Genomic DNA, 18,572 nt, shown 5'->3' with positions numbered 1-18,572 from the left:
GAGGAACCCTTTCTCTATTTTTCTTTTTCACTTCTAAATCATTTAAATTAAAGTAAAAGCTTTCTAACTCTCTTCTCTAAGTCCATTCTCCCCAGCCCAAACCACTGTGTCTCTTACCCCAGAATCTTGGCACAGTCATCATAGTATTTCATCGAATTCTTGACAAAACTGAAGCCATTGACGTCACATACAAAGGAATGACCATTGGCACGAAGAAGGTCAAAACCACAAACTGTTTGCTGCAAGGCAAAGAAGCAATATGAGAACAAGAGAGTCATTCTTTCTTCTGAGACCTCTGCTCCTGTCTCCCTCATTACACAGAGCCCCTCACCCCTATGGGCCTTCCTCTACCTTAAATGCTACGCAGACTTTCCTGGCCACCAGCTTTTCCATGGCCGTCAGCATCACTGGATATCGAATCTCTTTCCCTTCACTGTCTCGTTCAACCTTCCCATCCAAAGCTGGAGATTTTCTGGCTTCAGCATGAGCATAATCTGGCCCCACTGTATATACCTGCAGGTACATAGCATCACTGAGTATGCCCACAGCTCACCCTGCATATAAGAAGACAATATGAGCACTAGGTCTGTAGACTAGTTTCAGAGTGAAAAAACAAAAACAAAACAAAAAAATAACCTGAGTATTAAGAACAGGAGACACATTTTTCTCACTGAGCCCTATTGAAATATAATTATGAAGGTTTCTCCTAGGGACTCCAGCACTATCATCTAGTCCTTATTAAGAAATAACTTACCAACATTAAATCATGTTCCATGTCACCCTTGCCCTGGCTCTGACAGTGATAATGTAAAATATCTACTTCCCTTACTTGCTATTACTGCTCACAAAAATTAGGGGATATTTTATTGCTTCATATTCATTTTGAAATATCCCCTAATTTTTGTGAGCAGTATATTTGTACCTGAATATGAAAGCCATTCACATTCACACTTTATTTTCTATGACCCCCTCCCCATGCTTCCACTTGCTCCCCAAGCATCCCATCCCACCCAGACATTTATAACCTCTTAAATCCCTGTATCCACCATAACCTTGACATCTGTGCCATCTGTGGGCATAAACTCCTCATAGATGTATGACCCTGTCTTTCGGACGCTGCTCTCAGGAGAGTAAACGCTGCTTCGGCTGCCAATCTTTGGAAGGAAAAGGAATAAAAAAAGAATGTTGCCTCTATTTTATTCCCAAATCCTCCAGCTTCCCTGTCCACAGCCTCATTCTTGTCCTTTTACCTCTCAGATTCCCCCATACCTTACGAAAGAGGCGCTGGCTTCCTCCTCCAGCTGAGCTGGGGTAGTAGATGTAAACATTGTGGTCCTCTGCACTCACTGGCTTCTCCACAAAGGGCTTGGGAAAGACAGCTCCGTTTACCTCTACGTGATCTTCACCTTCTATCAGGTTGCACTCTGAAAGATAGATATGTAGTCACTCCTAGGACCTAGGATTGTAGAATATATCCAACTCTCTTTCTCCAAGTTTTAATCTCCATAACTCTCAAATTTCTATGACCATATCTTAGTAATAAATATGGTAATTTCTATATGGTATATATCTGTATAAGATATCCAAGGCTGAGTCCAAAGACCCATGGCTCTAACTCTACCCATAACCTAATAACCAAAGCCTCACTTACATAGGTGATACATAGATGTCTAGAGAATGGAGAATTGGGCTAAGTCATAGAAAGAAAGGCAGGTCAGGATTGGACAACACCAGGTACTCACCCTCAGGCTGGGCAGGGTCACGGTTGAGCACCGCATATCGAGGCAGATCAATACCTTCCTCCTGCAGAATTCGGTACACCTCCCTCCTGTCATCCACAGAATAAATTAGCTGGGAGAGGTGGGGATGGTGACTATGTGGAGGGGCTAGGGATTTCATTTGCTCAATAATTGGGAGGTACTAGGGTGCAGAATTCAAGAGGATATGGTACAAAAATTAAGCATGTTTGACTCTGCCCCTCCCAGAGTGGGTTCTCCAAACAGGCATGATCACAGTGCTATACCTATCCTGGATGTAATACTGCATAGCCAGGTCATTGATAAGAAAGGGATTTCGAAGCTTGGAGTACGCAACAGCTTTGTCCAGAGGAAAGCCTAGGATGGAGAAAGACAACAGAGACCAAAGGAAGAAAGTGAGAGACAAAGTGAGAAAAAGGCAAGAGATATAGACATATTAAAGCTATTTGTTGCCATTGAGCTCCTCTATCCACCTACCCCATCCCTTATTCTGCCTAACTTTCCAAATCCAGAATTTCCATCAGGAAAAAGTAAAAAAGAAATTATTTTTATAGTACTTCCAGAGATCCAGTTATGTTAGAGATCTTAAGAATTGTAGAGCTGCCCTGAGGTTCAAATATGAGCTTTTCACTACCTGCAGCAACTCCCCCAAAATGTAGGGAAAGCAAATGCTTTTGCACGGCTCTCTAGTATGTCCAGGAGAACTAAAGGCCTCTTTACTATCTGACAGTAAGAACCTCATCTCCCAGTCCAACATTCTGAACATCATTCCTTCTCATTTTCCTTTACAGACCCTGACCTTTGGAGTGGAAAGAAATGAGGCAGTGGCAGGATGGCCAGTTTTCTACAGGTTCATTGAGGATCACATCTTCTCCCAGGATAATAACAGTCAGGTAGTCAAATCTGCAGAGTCGCTCTAGGATTTGGGTCATTGGCTTGGACTTGGATTTCTTGGTCATGGCACAGATGCCAACAATGATCTGAGGTTCAGGAGGCTACAGAGAGGAAGTGCTGTCAGGAATTCGGGAGCTTCCCACCTGGACCATCCCTATCAGGGAATACGGTCTCATCTCCTTAGGGCACAGTTTCTTGCCAGGACTTTGGACCTATGGGGTAAAAGTCTCCTACCTTAGGTCTAGATTAGGGTCCCTGTAGGGATTCCTACTGCCTACAGAACAGGAATCTTTCCATAGTAGGAAATGTGTGCTCAGGCAGAAGAACCTGAGAACCAATAGCCATGAGGCAATAGGGAAGGGCTTCAAAGGGAGGCAGTCCAACCAATCTCCACTCCCTCTCCCCTTAATCAGGATAGGGACTGTTTGTGAGAGGAAGTCTATGCTTTTGAAAAGAATAAATGAAGTGTCTTCATCCAAATGGAATTTTGATTCTTTATAACAGGGGTCCCAATACCAAGTTATATCATTTTCTCTAGTCTTACCACTTCATCCTCCTCATCCTCAAGGAGCTCACTGTCACTCTCTTCTGTCCTCATGCTTATACGATGGGTGCCCAGCCCCTCATCTCCAGCTCCAAGGAAGAAGTGGGCCGTGGCACTCTCGCTCTCACCGGCCGGCAATGACCACATCCCCGCCGGAGCACCCACTCATCCCGTTCTGCAGTGAAGGGTATCTCATTAGCTCAGAATCCAAGCCCCATGACAGGAGGTGGGGTGGGGGATGGGGATGAGGAAACAAGAGGGAAGCACAAGGGAACTAAAGGAAACAAAAAAAGCTATGGTAAGTAAGATAAACAGGAAAGGAGGCATGTGAGCTATGACTTGAAATGACTAGAGATCCATAAAAGAAAAGCAAGGTCTCCCTTTTCCTCCCAGCTCACCCCACCTCCAACTGTGAGACTGACTGGTAAGAGGATCAATAGATTAATAACCCTTACAGTGCTGGCATGTCCCTGATTCTGCCAGCAGGAAACACCCGTTAACTCCAGTAGCAAACGGGAAAGGCAGTTCCTCATGGAAGGTTACTGTCGATTCCTATGAGAAAAAAATAGTGATATTTCAAACTCTGAATCCATTCCAGTATGTGCCTAGTCCTTCTCTACCTCCCCACAGTTAGTGATGAACTCAGTGATTTAATTTGGAGTCAGAGGAATGAGAGAGATCAGCTGCCTTTGCCCTTATCCCCTATCTTCATTTCTGCCATGGATTAAAAAAAAATTAGTTAAGGCACTCTATGTTCTGAGTATTATCCAAACATTAAAATTCTCTATCCCCCTGCCTCTCCTTCATCTGCTCCACCTTAAAAGACAGATACCCAAGTTCAAAAATTTTGTTCAAGGAAATAGATCTGATGCCAGTTGTGAGACTGAGGATACAAGCACCCACACAACAGCTTCCAACCCATTCTCAAACTAAAATTTCTTTCTTTTTTTTTTACAGAGACAGAGAGAGAGTCAGAGAGAGGGATAGATAAAGACAGACAGACAGGAACAGAGAGAGATGAGAAGCATCAATCATTAGTTTTTCACTGCAACACCCTAGTTGTTCATTGAATGCTTTCTCATATGCGCCTTGACCGTGGAGCTACAGCAGACCGAGTAACCCCTTGCTCAAGCCAGCGACCTTGGGTCCAAGCTGGCGAGCTTTGCTCAAACCAGATGAGCCCACGTTAAAGCTGGCGACCTCAGGGTCTTGAACCTGGGTCCTCCACATCCCAGTCCGACGCTCTATCCACTGCGCCACTGCCTGGTCAGGCTCAGACTGAAATTTCAATTTTTTTCTCCACCACCTCTGGTACTACAGACCCAAGGCTAGTCTAGGCCAATGTCCCTCACACCAGAGCTACAGTGGGAAAAAAATCCAGCCTAGAGTTATGATCAGTGAGATTATTTTAAGACTTAAACTTGAGTCAGAACAACTTGGCAGCTCTAATTCTGCATACATACTCCTAGAGTAGTGGTGCTTAATCAATTGTAAATATGCTGTGTAGGGGACATTTGCAGGAGACATTTTGGTTGTCACATCTCGGGATGTGCTATTGGCATCTGGTCAGGAGATGTAGGGATGCTGTGAAATATTCTAAAATGGATAGGATATTTTACCACAACAAAGAATTATTCAGTCCAAAATGTTGGTAGTACTAAAGTTGAGAATTCCTGCTGTAGAGACTTGTACAAGGATGCTCATAAACTCGCTGTTAGTAATAGGAAAAATTAAAAACTCAGATGTCACAAGTAGAAGAATGGATAAATACAATAACAGACTAACAGCAATAAAAAAATGACTCAAACAACACGAACAGCTTCCAAGTGCAAACTATAGAAATACAAGTAGCACAGTTCCATTGTGTAAATAAAAAATATTACATATGTTTATGGCTGTATACATAACTAGAAGTATAAGAATAGACTGGAAAGAAAAACAACAAATTCATGATAGTGGTTACCTCTAAGGAGAGGGAAGAATGGGACTGAGAGAATTCAAATGGAACTTCACAACCCTATCTATAATGTTCATTTCAATTTAAACAATTTGAACCAAATATACAAAAGATTAACCTTTATTAATACTAATCTGTGAGTCTCTGGGTATTTGTTACTTTTTTCCCCCAAAATACAATTTAGTCACACATCAGTAATTTTCTACATTCTGCAAAAGTTCTCAGAAGTGCTGACTGATGACTAAGGAAAGCCACAAACTCCTTAAGTATATGGATTAATTTAGCTTTATAGCATTTTAAAAGTCTTCAATAATTACTTTCTGTATTTTTATTAAAACACTTTTATTACAAATTGCAGCTTTGATTAGAAAGTTACAATTAACCTTTATCTAAACCTCAATCTTTCCAGTTTTTACCAATCCGTTTGTCTCCCCTGCTCAACCACCCAGGAGGCACAACATTCTCCTCAGATTTAACATTTTCAGTGGTGCACTGCAGGCCTTATACATATACTTCCCCTCCTGATTAATAGGCTATTTCTTTTCATTCCCTTTCAGTGACCTGACCCAATTTCCATGACTTGTGGCATGCCCAAGGTCCCTGCATAGTTTAACCAAGTAAAATTTTGTTGCAATCTTTATCCTTTCTCTGAAGCAGGTGCTTTTTCTCAGGTCTAAGATTCCTAATCTTTCACCCTTTCTTCCACTGAGTCCTTCCTGGTTTTCTACTGAATATACACAGTCATGCTCTTGAGATTCTATCACAACTCTATAATAGAAGGGGGAAGGAGAGTCTGTTCACAAGAGGTGAGAGGTCTAAATTCACAGTTAACAAAGCAAAAATAGAAGCCTGACAGAAATAGCTATGAAATAAGCCAGGATTTATTTAGATGTACCTCTGGGAGAAGCTAGGGCTTAACGTGGTGTTGCAAGAGCCATTCCCTTGTTTCCTGTGCTTGTCTCCCATTCCCTCTCACCCAATACTTCGTTGTGAAAGAAAACTTCAGACTCTACATTAGGTTAAAGGGCAGTCCTACGCTGGCCAGTATCCCTGTGGAAGGAAGAAAGGGAGGGAGGAAGGGAGGGAGGAGATTGGTAAGTAAGGAGAAAGGAAGGGGCAGGTGGGCAATCTTCTCAGGAACATCCATGTTAAATTGGACCTGGAGAAGGGGTAAGCTGTGTAACTTCTATATGCCTAAGAGTTTAGGGCTGCTTGCAGTGGTCCTCCCCACCGCTCGACGGAGGACTCCACTAGGTGTGAGGGGGGGAAGTCAATACTGAGTGCAGGCAGAGTTACAATCTTCCTAACCCTTCATACCTACCCTTGTTCTGACACTGACGAACTGCGCTGATGCCCTCGTCCTCAGTTATCAATTCATCATACCGCCTGCTTTCCCCAACTTGCTGAAATGGCTCTTCATTGACTGCCCTAACCACTCCCATAACTGATCAACTAATCCAATTAGTAATCGAACCAACCTCTCACTCACAGGTTCCCCGGCATTAAACAGTCCTTCAAACCCTCAGACGTGTCACCACACTTGGTAACACATTTAAATGGAACCCTCAGTGATTCCCCACAAAGACTGCCTGAGACCCATTCTTGCCTCACTCTACCCCTCTCCAGACTCACCTTTTCCTCTCTCTTCAACCACCCCTTCCTCAAGCTGGTCCTGCACTCTGCCTCCATGCCCACTCCTGCGCTCACGGGCTCCCCACCCTGACCTTCTCCTACGCTGCCCCCTCCCCTCACGCAGACCCTCACACGCGCGCGTTTCTTCTCTCGCCGACCCCCTGCTCCGTCCTCTCCTCACACAGCTCGCGGGCACCAATACCGCCCTCAGATCCCGACTCCACCAGCCTTTGCCCGCCCCCACCGGCCCCGCTCACTCTCCCTACGCTGACATTGAGGCCTCTCGGCTAGGTCTCTTTCCGTAGGTGCCCCCAGCTGGGAGTAACCACGGCCCTCAGGACCAACCAACCCCACTGTACCCAGACCACCCCCTCAGATACCGCCCCCAGCCCCCAGCCACTCCCCCACCGCCCCCGGCCCTCACTCACCCGCCTCCCTGAGCTCGCGCAACCGAACCTGCCGGCAGTGACACCTGACAGCAGCCCAATCAAAGCGTGACTTCTCTGCGGTGCCACCAATCAGCGGAAGGCGCGCACTGGCAACAGAGTCAGGCTGCGTTGGCCGGCGCTTCTGCGCTGAGGAGGGTGGCCCCTAGTGGCTCTGTGGAGGAAGTGCAATCTGATGCTCCCTCGGATTTCTAACTGCGTTGCCACAATCCAGATGCTTGGTGTAGACATTTTCCAGTGAGAGTAAGAAGGGGGTAAAAGAGAGATGCAGAGGGAGAGGCAGAGTTTGTGCCATTGCACCTCCTTGAGGAATAAAACCAGGTCTTCTTTTTCTTTTTTAAATAAATTAGAAAACGGGGTATGATATACATAGAGATCCAATAAATATAAGTTTAAAGTTTCAACAGATACGGACGAGGGAAGGAAAGACTGAAGACAAGCCTGACCAAGCTGGGAGTAGACGCTGAGGACCCAGGTTTGAAACCCTGAGCTTGCCAGTGTTAGCGTGGGGTGGCTGCATTGAGCCCAAAGGTCGCTGGTTTGAAGCCCAAGGTCACTGGCTTGAGCCCAAGGTCTTTGGCTTGAGCAAGGGGTCACTGGCTCAGCTGGAGACCCATTCCCCATCAAGGCACATATGGTAAATCAATCAATAAGATGACCAACTTTTTTGCAATGAAAAGGAGGACAAAAACAAATTGAAGAAAACAATATTGTAAATAAAAGAAACATTTTATTCATTGCAACAATAATACACTATAATATGATAAATGCATAATAAAAACATTTGTAGTATTTTATATTGTAATTATGCTTATATGCCTATTAATTTTTAATAATAATTGTAAGAAAAAAGTACTCATTTAGTAAAACTAAATATCAAACAAAACCACTAATCTGGAGTGATATTCGGGTGTATTTATCATTTTCTAATTTAAAAAGCCTGTTTTATGCAACTATTTAATCAAAATGCGTTATTAACAGATATGGTTTGAGGTTAGATTTCCACTTTAAAACTCGAATTTCGGGAAAATACTTGTAAATAAAATTATACATTTTATTAAAATTAAATAGATGATTAAATAGATATTATTAAATAGATAATGAATTAATAAAACATGAATTATGCTTACCTGTCTATTATAGAATATTCACTGAGAAAGAAATAATCGTGAGTCTACAATGTCGTATGTGCCATGTCGTGTTTCAGTAAGACGTACACAAAGTCATTTGTGCGCTTGGTATAACTCGAGCTCTCTCAAAGTCTCCCATGCGGAGCGCATGGCTCTCATAATTGCATCTCGTCACACTGTACTGATCCTTGACGAATCGTCATGTCAAATACAAATACGTCATTACACGCAATGGATCAACTCTGCATCGATCCAATATGGACATTTACAGATTAATCTTCCAATATCAAAAAAAAGGACATGTGGGAGGACACTTTTTGAGGGAGGACGAACTTACAAAAGAAGGACTGTCCTCCCTAAAGGAGGATGATTGGTTACCTTACAATCAATGAACAACTAAGGTGCCCCAGTGAAGAATTGATGTTTCTCATCTCTCTCCCTTCCTGCCTGTCTGTTCTTACCTGTTCCTCTTTTTGTCTCTGTCTTTTGCAAAAAACAAATAAACAAACAAAAAACCTGAAGACAAAAACAGAGACAAAGAGAAAAACAGGCCCTGACCATATTGCTCAGTGGATAAGATATGGACTCGGGGCACCAGAGATCAAGGGTTCTACCAGGGTCAGGGCACACAGGAAGCAATCAATGAGTATACAACTAATAAAACAATAAGTTGATGCTTCTCCCTTTCTTTCTCTCTCTCCTCTAAAATCAAAAGAAAAATTTTTTAAAAGAGAGAAACATCAGAAAGTTAAAGGAACAGAGAGACATATGTATGGAGGAGCCAAGTAAATGGATGGACATGGTAGACTCAACAAGTTGATTCCCATCTCCTCACTTTGCTTGTTCTCTATCCTCTAAACTTGTCTGACTCCTGACCTTGCCGTTAACAGCTGTGCAGACTTGGACAAGTCATTGAACTTCCCTCGGCCTCCGTTTTCTCATCAGTAAAAGAGTATGATTAATAGCCTACCTAACTCAGGCTACTGCATATGTGAAAGCATTTTGTATGTTTGTATTGTTACTATCTTTGCAACCTCACTTAGATTTCTCTGATCAAGACAATTTCAGCCTGACCAGGCAGTGGTGCAGTGGATAGACCATCTGACTAGGATGCGGAGGACCCAGGTTTGAGACCCCGAGGTCACCAACTTGAGCGCAGGCTCATCTGGTCTGAGCAAAAAGGTCACCAGCTTGGACCCAAGGTCACTGGCTCGAGCAAAGGGTTACTCAGTCTGCTGAAGGCCCACAGTCAAGGCACATATGAGAAAGCAATCAATGAACAACTAAGGTGTTGTAGCGAAAAACTAATGATTGATGCTTCTCATCTCTCTTCGTTCCTGTCTGTCCCTATCTATCCCTCTCTATGACTCTCTCTGTCTCTAAAAAAAAGACAATTTTAAGTTCCTTCTTTATTCTCTGTGCCCTTTGGGAATCTTATTACTCTTTCAGTCGGGTGCCTTGTTGTACTGACCCCAAGGATTGCCAAATGGGGTAGAGATGATTCTAAGGATTGGCCCCTAAGAGAAATAGATAACCATCTTAGTTCATGCTCAGGCTTCTATCCCTTCCACCAATCCAACCCTTCATATGAGTTTTTGTTTTGTTTTGCTTTGTTTTTAAGAAGGATAGAGACGGACAAACAGGAAGGGAGAGAGATGAGAAGCATCTACTTGTGCTTATGGCACTTTAGTTATTCATTGATTGTTTTCTCGTATGTGCCTTGACTGGGGTCTCCAGCTGAGCCAGTGACCCCTTGCTCAAGCCAGCAACCTTGGGCTCAAGCCAGAGACAATGGGATCATGTCGATGATCCCATGCTCAAGCCAGCAGCTTCAGGGTTTCGAACCTGGGTCCTTAGTGTCCCAGGTCAACACTCTATCCACTGCGTCACCACCTGGTCAGGTTTCATACAAGTTATTAAAGCATGGCAATTAACTTGTTTTCTCATCCTCCTGAAAATGTATAGTCAGTCTCTAGTCATTCATTGGAACAATTAAATTCAATGAAATAATACATACAGGAGTTCCTTGTAATTGTAAAGTGTTTTGTAAATACTAAACATTATTGATAATAATAATTATTAAATATATTAAATACTATATACATTACTTACCATATGCTATAAGATAAATTTTTAAAATTAGTATTAATACATTATGTGCCTGTCAGAGGCTCACAGGGAATAAGAAGTTACATGAATACATATCTTTTCTCAGTGGAGCTATTATTTAAATTTGAGCAACTATTTTCCAAACTTAAGTGATTTCTTTACCTCCTCTAGGCAAGTCTTATTTTTCGTTCTGTAATTCTCTTTTCCTGCTTCCTACCTCTTTAATCTTGGTAACCACCCTTTCAATCAAATAACCATACGGTTCCGGAAAATTATCTCCCTCCTTTATCTGGGTAAATGTACACCATTTCAAGTAATTATATTTACTTACTCATAGCTACTTCTCAATCCTGAGCCCTTACAACACAGGTAACATTTTGCATCTCTCCTAGAGTGACCACATTTCAACTGCAGAATTCAATAATTGCTCTCTGACTAGCAGAAGAAGTTAAGTGATGGGCCCAAAAGAGAGGTGGGTGGCATCTAAGGATACCCACAAATGAGGAAAGCTGGAAAAGGAAAACAGGGAAACCTGAGAGGAATAAAGCAAATGAGAGTGTAGGGGTGGAGTGGGGTCTCATCATTGAGACCAGAGGACAATGTGAAAGAAATTTCTTTCTCAAATATTCTCCTCTAAGATTTTCAAGTATCTTACTGTCTTGTGGGTACACCAAGACAGCTAAGGGAAGGGATTTATACCACCATGTCTACCCAACCTTAACCGACCCTCCATACTGAAGCCTCATGTCTATTTTAGCTCCAACATTTATTCTCCTTTCTGCCAGGACAAAAGTCAAGTCACACCAAAGTCATACTTGGAGCTGTGGGAACAGAGCCCTCTTAAATCTGAGGAAAGGGAGGAGGAGAGAGAACCAAAAGGAAGGTGGAAATTCCTTAGAAATCTTATGCCCATGACACCACTCCCCCCTTACACTGTGGATTAAACAGCATTAGGGAGCCAAGAGAAGAAACACTTGTGGTATATGGAGACCTGTGCCTGCCTGTTTCATTCCTACACCCAATCATCTCACCACACCCTTTACCTCACCCGACACTACACTCCAGACCAGGAACTGAGAGCTACAGAGAAGGGAGAGGAAGAAGAGGAAACTAACAATTCCCTGCCAACCCCAGCCCCACCGCAGTGCAACCAACAGGTAGGCAAACTTGCAAAGACTACTCGGAGAGAGTGCTGTGAGTAACAAACGGTCTGAGCCTGGAAAAGACTGTGAGAAGTAAAAGACCAAAGGTGAAATAGGGGATGGGAAGGAGGGTGGATGACAGAAAAAAAAAGTGGGGGATCTTAAGAGGTGTAGGCAGCACAAAGCAGGGCTTCAGATTAAGGGGTAGGGGCGAGGTTGGTGAACATAGCATAGATAGGTTAAGAATTTATGATTCCCTGAGTCCTCTCAACCTTGTAAGGAGAGCACAGGTGTTAAGGGAAACACCCTGGTCCTCTTCCTGGTTCTAAGGAAAAGGTGACCTTGAACCAGCGGGCGTCTTTCACAATCTCTGCCTCTCTATGCTTTTTCCGTGTCTTCCTCTGGTATCTGTGTTTATTCCACGGTTTCCCCACGGCCTCCTCCCCTGGGAAGACGGAGAGGTTGCTGGGGCAGGCTGAAAGCAGAGAAGACGTTGGGCAATGTCACACACACACACACTCCCCCCGCCCCAACCCTCCGGAGTGACGAATCGGGCTAAACCGAGAGGCTTGGGAAGGGTGTTCCGACAGACCCCTTGGGTGCTGTTCCTCTACTTGGTGCTGAAATCTGGGCAGCCTCATCCCTGGGGTGCAAATCTCCAGTCCCCCTAATCTACCTGGCGGGTGCTGCCCACCTCTGTCTCCGCACACCTAGCGCGTTGGCAGGCGGGAAGGCGGAGTTTCAGCGAGCCCCACCCCTAGAGACTGCGGCTGGGGCCTCCCTCTCTTCCTCCCGCCTGCCCACCCGCTAGTTCATTGCGTCTCTACTGCAGTCTGGTTGGTACCCGCTACCACTCCAGACTTCCCTCCGGGCTCGGTTTCGGCTCCAGCCTTGAACCCAGTTCCGGCCCTCAGTCCGCCTGGTTGCATCCTCCCTCCCGGTTTCTGCCCTGATCCAGCTCTTGCTCCAGCATTCCGTAGCAGGATCCTCAACCATGGCTGGTCCCTTCTCTCGCTTGCTGTCCGCCCGCCCGGGGCTCAAGCTCCTGGCTTTGGCTGGAGCTGGGTCTCTAGCTGCTGGGTTTCTGCTCCGCCTGGAACCTGTACGAGCCGCCAGTGAACGACGGAGGCTGTATCCCCCGAGGTATCAGTGTCTGAGCCCCCACCCCCACCCCGGGAAGTGGTAATGGGAACGAAGATGGGGATGGAGATGAGGATTGAGCAACAGAGAAGGGTTATGATCACGAAGGCTCTGGGTAGAGTGCTGTACAGTCTGGAGACTCAGAGGGGTGGGGGTGGAAGCTAAAACCATAAGGCTAAAGCATTCTATGGACCTGTAGGCTGTAGTCCTTGTCCCCAAGACCAGCTCTTGTCCTGTAAGTTCTGGCTATACCCACTCTATCCAAAACCCTAACTGAGACATCAGTAACTATCCTTTTTGATGCCTTTCATCTCCTTTTCTTATCCCCTACTTCCTGAATTTCCCTCCTTACTCTTTCCCCTCCCCCATTCTTAATGTTTTGCTCATGGGATGAAAGAATTGAGCCGATCTGATGAAACTGAGCTGGCCAGCCAGAGCAAGCTAGAACTGTTGGGAAAGAATAGACCCTGAAACTCTCTAATGAGATTACCAAGGTTTAGCCTCCCTATAATCTCCCCTCCTCCCAAGGAGCACAGCCAGACATGGCTAACTGGACAGCTCCTAGCTGATTGCACTGGGTTTAGGCCACCTGTGCTCTCCCTCTGTGGTTACTGGGTACCCCTTCCTTAGTGCTGAGTACCCAGACCTCCGAAAGCACAACAACTGCATGGCCAGTCACCTGACCCCAGCAGTTTATGCTCGGCTCTGCGACAAGACCACACCCACTGGTTGGACGCTAGATCAGTGTATCCAGACTGGCGTGGACAACCCCGGCCACCCTTTCATCAAGACTGTGGGCATGGTAGCTGGAGATGAGGAGACCTATGAGGTAGGGGGCCTCCAGAGTTTCCCTGGTGATCCAACTCATTTTCCCAGTAATCCCAGCTCCTTCCCCCTAAAAACCCCTCACTTATCTTTGAAACTGTACCATCTGTATTTATGTTTTCTGACCCTGTGAAATCAATTCACATTTAAATCTTGAGAGGGGATGCCCCCTTCTTAACCACCTTTTCCCTCTTAATTCCTCCTCAGGTATTTGCTGAGCTGTTTGACCCTGTTATCCAAGAGCGGCACAATGGGTATGACCCCCGGACAATGAAACACACCACTGACTTGGATGCCAGCAAGGTAGATAGAATATTTCACTTCTGATTTGCATCGCCTTATGTGCAATGTTTGATTTCTCCAATCTTTAATTATTTCAGCATTATACTGCTGAGTGTTTAGTCTTAGTGTGGAAAAAGAATTATGTTTTAAAAAGCAGATATGGAGAGGAGAAAGTGGGTGAGAATGACCACACCACAAGGTGGGCAGTTTGGAGGAGGGATCATAATGCCCTCTTCAGTTGGAGTGCTTGCCTAATGGGCTTCCTCGACAGCATGCAATGAGGACTCCTTTAGTCCTTAAGGACTTTCCCAAGGCCCTCTGTTCCCATCGACTGTGTTTCTGTGACTTATAGTAATTTCTCTTATTTAACAGATCCGTTCTGGCTACTTTGATGAGAGGTATGTATTGTCCTCAAGAGTCAGAACTGGCCGAAGTATCCGGGGACTCAGTTTGCCTCCAGCTTGTACTCGGGCAGAACGACGAGAGGTGGAACGTGTTGTGGTAGACGCACTAAGTGGCCTGAAGGGTGACCTGGCTGGTCGTTACTATCGGCTCAGTGAGATGACAGAGGCTGAGCAGCAGCAGCTTATTGATGTGAGGGGCCTTGAGAGGGAGCTGAGTGGGGGGGAGCAGATGGAAAGAAGAGTCAGAGGAGAGGCTGGGCCAGATGAGTTAGAATGACTTTGAGAGGCCTAGGGGCTACTGTGTGAGAATTCTTATTCCAAGTCCCTTTACTTTCCCCAGGACCATTTCCTATTTGATAAACCTGTGTCCCCATTGCTGACTGCAGCAGGAATGGCTCGAGACTGGCCAGATGCTCGTGGGATCTGGTATGAGGCTTACCTTACCTCTTTTGTCCCCATATCCACATAAGTTTCTTTCTTCCGTCCATCTTTCCCAGCTCTTGCCCTATCTAGTCATCCCTGTCCTTCCCTCTTTCCTGCCCTCAGGCACAACAATGAGAAGAGCTTCTTGATCTGGATAAATGAGGAGGATCACACACGGGTCATCTCCATGGAGAAGGGTGGCAACATGAAGAAAGTGTTTGAAAGGTTCTGCCGAGGCCTCAAAGAGGTTGGAGAAGAGTGTACAAAGGAACTAGGTGGGGGGGACATAAGGAAAAAACAAATGCTAGCACATGCAAATCGATCATATAATTTATCAACCAACATAGGACGCTTTTGATAGTAAAAAAGATTACCATCAATCACTCTAGAACAGCGGTCCCCAAACTTTTTACACAGGGGGCCAGTTCACTGTCCCTCAGACCATTGGAGGGCCGGACTATAAAAAAAACTATGAACAAATCCCTATGCACACTGCACATATCTTATTTTAAAGTAAAAAAACAAAATAACAAATACAATATTTAAAATAAAGAACAAGTAAATTTAAATCAACAAACTGACCAGTATTTCAATGGGAACTATGGGCCTGCTTTTGGCTAATGAGATGGTCAATATCCAGTTCCATATTTGTCACTGCTAGCTGTAACAAGTGATATGACGCGCTTCTGGAGCCATGACATGTGCATTCTGCGTCACCGGAAGTAGTACTGTACGTGAGTGACACTGTGCTTTGCTCACTAATCACCAATGAAAGAGGTGCCCCTTCCGGAAGTGTGGCGGGGGCCGGATAAATGGCCTCAGGAGGCCGCATGCGGCCCGCGGGCCATAGTTTGGGGACCCCTGTCCTAGAACAATAGGTATAAATCAGGACTGTCCAGGGGAAACCAGAATATATAGTCGCCCTAAGAGTAAGAAGAGAGAATGTCAGATTCTAAGGAAATAAATGAAGCAGTTGCCAGATAATCTGAAAATGAAATAACAGATGGTGGGTCAGTACCTTGGGTATATGGTATAGAATGGTGGGGTGTGCAGATAAAGAAAAGTTTTGAGCCAGGATAGAGCGAGAGATTGGTGTGTTCATGATTCTATGTAACCACCCATTTCTGAGCTGAGGTAGGCCTCAACTTTGGATTCTGTCATTCCTGCTAAAGTATCAAGTCCAAGTTTTAAATTGAGAATTGGAGGGAGATGGGGAGAAAGTCAAGAACAAAATGGCTTGAAAAGTTCTGGAAAATGTGGTTCTACATGAAAGGTTGAACTGAATCTTCAATCCTATATGGACTGAGTCTACATATTCAATTCTAGGTTAGAAATTCCTATAAAATTTTTTAAGGTTTTATTTATTCATTTTTAGAGAGGAGAGAGAGACAGAGAGAGAAGGGGGGAGGAGCTGGAAGCATCAACTTCCATATGTGCCTTGACCAGGCAAGCCCAGGGTTTTGAACTGGGAACTTCAGCATTATAGGTCAAAGCTTTATCCACTGAGGCACCACAGGTCAGGCCTAAACCCAGTTCTTATTGTATATTCTCATACATATAGTTCTATTTTGCACTTATAAAGTTCTTCTTGCCTGGCCTGGCAGTGGCGCAGTGGAAGGAGCATTGGACTGGGATGTGGAGGACCCAGGTTTGAGACCCCGAGGTTGCCAGCTTGAGCACGAGCTCATCTGGTTTGAGCAAGGCTCACCAGCTTGAGCCCAAGGTTGCTGGCTCGAGCAAGGGGTCACTCGGTCTGCTGTAGCCCCCCAGTCAAGTCACATATGAGAAATCAATCAATGAACAACTAAGAAGCTGCAACGAAGAATTGATGTTTCTCATCTCTCTCCCTTTCTGTCTGTCTGTCCCTATCTTGTCCCTCTCTCTGACTCTCTGTCTCTGTCACAGAAAAAAAAGAAAAAAGAAAGCTCTTCTGCCTTTTAGAGTCTAGCTGGGAAATTTCTACTATTTTTGGCAAGTAATAGATAATATATTCTGACTGTAAGTGGATAGGGAAGTACTTTTTAAATTATATGCCTCAGTTTCCTTATCTATAAAGTTGGGATAATAAGACTTCCTAAGTTTTAGGTTGTTGGAGGGTTTAATTAAGATAATGCTTATAAAGTACACTGTATTTGGCCAGTAGTAAATGTTCAATAAGATAGGGCTGCTCTTATTATTCAAGATGAAAGGGTTTCCCCCTGTTCAACATATAAAATATCCCTTTATGCCATGGTACTTTCTGATCTATGAACCAGGTCCCCTTTACTCATGTTTTATTGGTCTTCAGGTTCATCACTCTGGCAGATCTGTATCTTCAATTCTAATAGTCATCTTTATGATTAAGATACTTAAATGAAACAAAAACACCCTTCCACATCCCTCCTTCTGCCCCACACCTACCTATAAGTCTGAATTTTCTACAGTTTTTCTCTGCTTTCTGATATGTTCTTCCACAGAAAGCTCTCTTACCTCTTCTTGTGGCAAAGCCTACACTCCCATTTTCTATCTGAAAGGACCCTCCCAAGATCTAGGCTCATTAGCAAAGCAAAGATAATCTGTGCTTGCAGAGCTCGTTGACTAATCGACCTTTCTCAGTTCAGTTCAACATCTAAACCATCCTTAATGCATCATTCTCTCAAGTTTCTCTTCCTCCACAAACAAGATATTTTTCTGCAATCTCATTTTATGGGCTTACCTTGTATGCAAGATAATAACAAGCCATTTTCGCCCCCCAAAATAATAAAAATTAAAACCTGAGCAGTGTCATTTTTTCACCTAAGTTTCTGGTTCTAGACATATTTCTAGAGTTCCTGTGGGTCTAGCTAAGGAAAGGTCCACAAATTTCTGATTTTTCGCTAACAGAGATTTTGTAACCTCAGGTGGAACGGCTGATCCAGGAGCGCGGCTGGGAGTTCATGTGGAATGAGCGTTTGGGATACATCTTGACCTGTCCATCTAACCTGGGCACTGGACTTCGAGCAGGAGTACACATCAAACTGCCCCTGCTAAGCAAAGTAAAGGAGTTATGGGGTTAGAGAGGGGTGTGATTGAGGAAGGTGGCTGTGTGCGGATCAGGGAGTGGGCACTTTAGAAAGGAGCCAGACACACTATGGCTAAAGGGTCTGGGAAAGAGCTCCGAGTAGGTTCAGGGCCCTCTCAGGTAGAACCTGTCTCTGCCTCTACTGACCCTGCTCCCAATCCCTATCTCCCTTCTAGGATAGCCGCTTCCCAAAAATCCTGGAGAACCTAAGACTCCAAAAGCGTGGCACTGGAGGAGTGGACACAGCGGCCACAGGCAGCATCTTTGACATCTCTAACTTGGACCGACTGGGCAAGTCAGAGGTGAGGTCTACAGGGATTAGGGTAAGGAGAGGTATAGGTCTGTGGGGGTTGAGATAAGACAGTGACTGAGTCTCAAGAATGTAACAGAATCTGAAATAAAATTCAGGTTGAGTGGGGAGGCAATTGGAAATGAGTTCTCAGAGGAGGCAAATCAGTGCTCAAGAAAGAAACTCAGGTTATGGGAAGCAAGATCAAGGGTTAGTGTCCTTTAGGTGGAGCTGGTACAACTGGTCATCGATGGAGTAAACTATTTGATTGACTGTGAACGGCGTCTGGAGAGAGGCCAGGATATCCGTATCCCTCCACCTCTCATTCACAACAAGCATTAACTCCTCATCCTCAGCAGATGACTTACGATCTCCAGGACTTCTGCCCATTCAAATGGTGGCCATTCCACTTGCCCTGGAAACCCCAACTTCCTCTGTCTCAGTAAAGACACCTTGTTATGCTCCAGCTGTCTGTGTTATTTCTAATGAGGGGGCGAGGAGCGAGCAGCCTCCAGAAAGGAAAAGAAGCAGTGGGGTTATTTATGATGGTAAGAGACT

At 44.7% G+C, this 18,572-nt stretch overlaps 2 protein-coding genes across 27 annotated transcripts in view; one reads left to right on the top strand and one right to left on the bottom strand.

Annotated features, from left to right (window-relative positions):
• The window catches only part of PPIP5K1 (diphosphoinositol pentakisphosphate kinase 1), a 48,645-nt gene extending 41,358 nt beyond the window's left edge, over positions 1-7,287 (bottom strand). For 13 of the 26 annotated variants that reach the window (XM_066343258.1, XM_066343271.1, XM_066343270.1 and 10 more), the window contains exons 1-11: positions 7,213-7,287; positions 6,048-6,202; positions 3,651-3,747; positions 3,196-3,370; positions 2,557-2,752; positions 2,024-2,114; positions 1,743-1,828; positions 1,270-1,424; positions 1,053-1,154; positions 352-513; positions 118-239 (exon numbers count right to left, since the gene is read on the bottom strand). In XM_066343258.1, the coding sequence (XP_066199355.1) occupies positions 118-239; positions 352-513; positions 1,053-1,154; positions 1,270-1,424; positions 1,743-1,828; positions 2,024-2,114; positions 2,557-2,752; positions 3,196-3,342 (1,061 nt within the window). In that variant the 5' untranslated portion in view covers positions 3,343-3,370; positions 3,651-3,747; positions 6,048-6,202; positions 7,213-7,287. Of the gene's footprint in view, positions 1-117; positions 240-351; positions 514-1,052; positions 1,155-1,269; positions 1,425-1,742; positions 1,829-2,023; positions 2,115-2,556; positions 2,753-3,195; positions 3,470-3,650; positions 3,748-6,047; positions 6,203-6,473; positions 6,604-6,784; positions 6,808-6,910; positions 6,971-7,041; positions 7,075-7,212 lie in introns of those variants that run through there. The other 13 variants (XM_066343276.1, XM_066343282.1, XM_066343283.1 and 10 more) reach the window with 10 other exon arrangements.
• A 4,060-nt stretch (positions 7,288-11,347) lies between these two features.
• On the top strand, positions 11,348-18,480 carry LOC136376614 (creatine kinase U-type, mitochondrial). Its single transcript, XM_066342786.1, has 10 exons — positions 11,348-11,626; positions 12,444-12,754; positions 13,382-13,580; positions 13,784-13,879; positions 14,231-14,452; positions 14,603-14,688; positions 14,809-14,932; positions 17,565-17,699; positions 17,902-18,027; positions 18,240-18,480. The coding sequence occupies exons 2-10, from the start codon at positions 12,606-12,608 to the stop codon at positions 18,354-18,356; spliced, it is 1,254 nt and encodes a 417-aa protein (XP_066198883.1). The 5' UTR covers positions 11,348-11,626; positions 12,444-12,605; the 3' UTR covers positions 18,357-18,480.
• Positions 18,481-18,572: the final 92 nt, after the last annotated feature.

Source organism: Saccopteryx leptura, chromosome 6 (assembly GCF_036850995.1).
Source record: "Saccopteryx leptura isolate mSacLep1 chromosome 6, mSacLep1_pri_phased_curated, whole genome shotgun sequence".
NCBI classification, from domain to species: Eukaryota; Metazoa; Chordata; class Mammalia; order Chiroptera; family Emballonuridae; genus Saccopteryx; species Saccopteryx leptura.
Note: the sequence above shows the minus strand (reverse complement) of the source record. Positions and strands in the feature narration are given on the sequence as shown.

What these genes read in the sequence shown, in the direction of transcription:
- LOC136376614 (XM_066342786.1), top strand. Translation starts at nt 12,606, where the DNA reads ATGGCTGGTCCCTTCTCTCGCTTGCTGTCCGCCCGCCCGGGGCTCAAG. An exon ending in CGGAGGCTGTATCCCCCGAG is followed by an intron (nt 12,755 to 13,381) that starts GTATCAGTGTCT and finishes CCCCTTCCTTAG; the next exon opens with TGCTGAGTACCCAGACCTCC. An exon ending in CTGACTTGGATGCCAGCAAG is followed by an intron (nt 13,880 to 14,230) that starts GTAGATAGAATA and finishes CTTATTTAACAG; the next exon opens with ATCCGTTCTGGCTACTTTGA.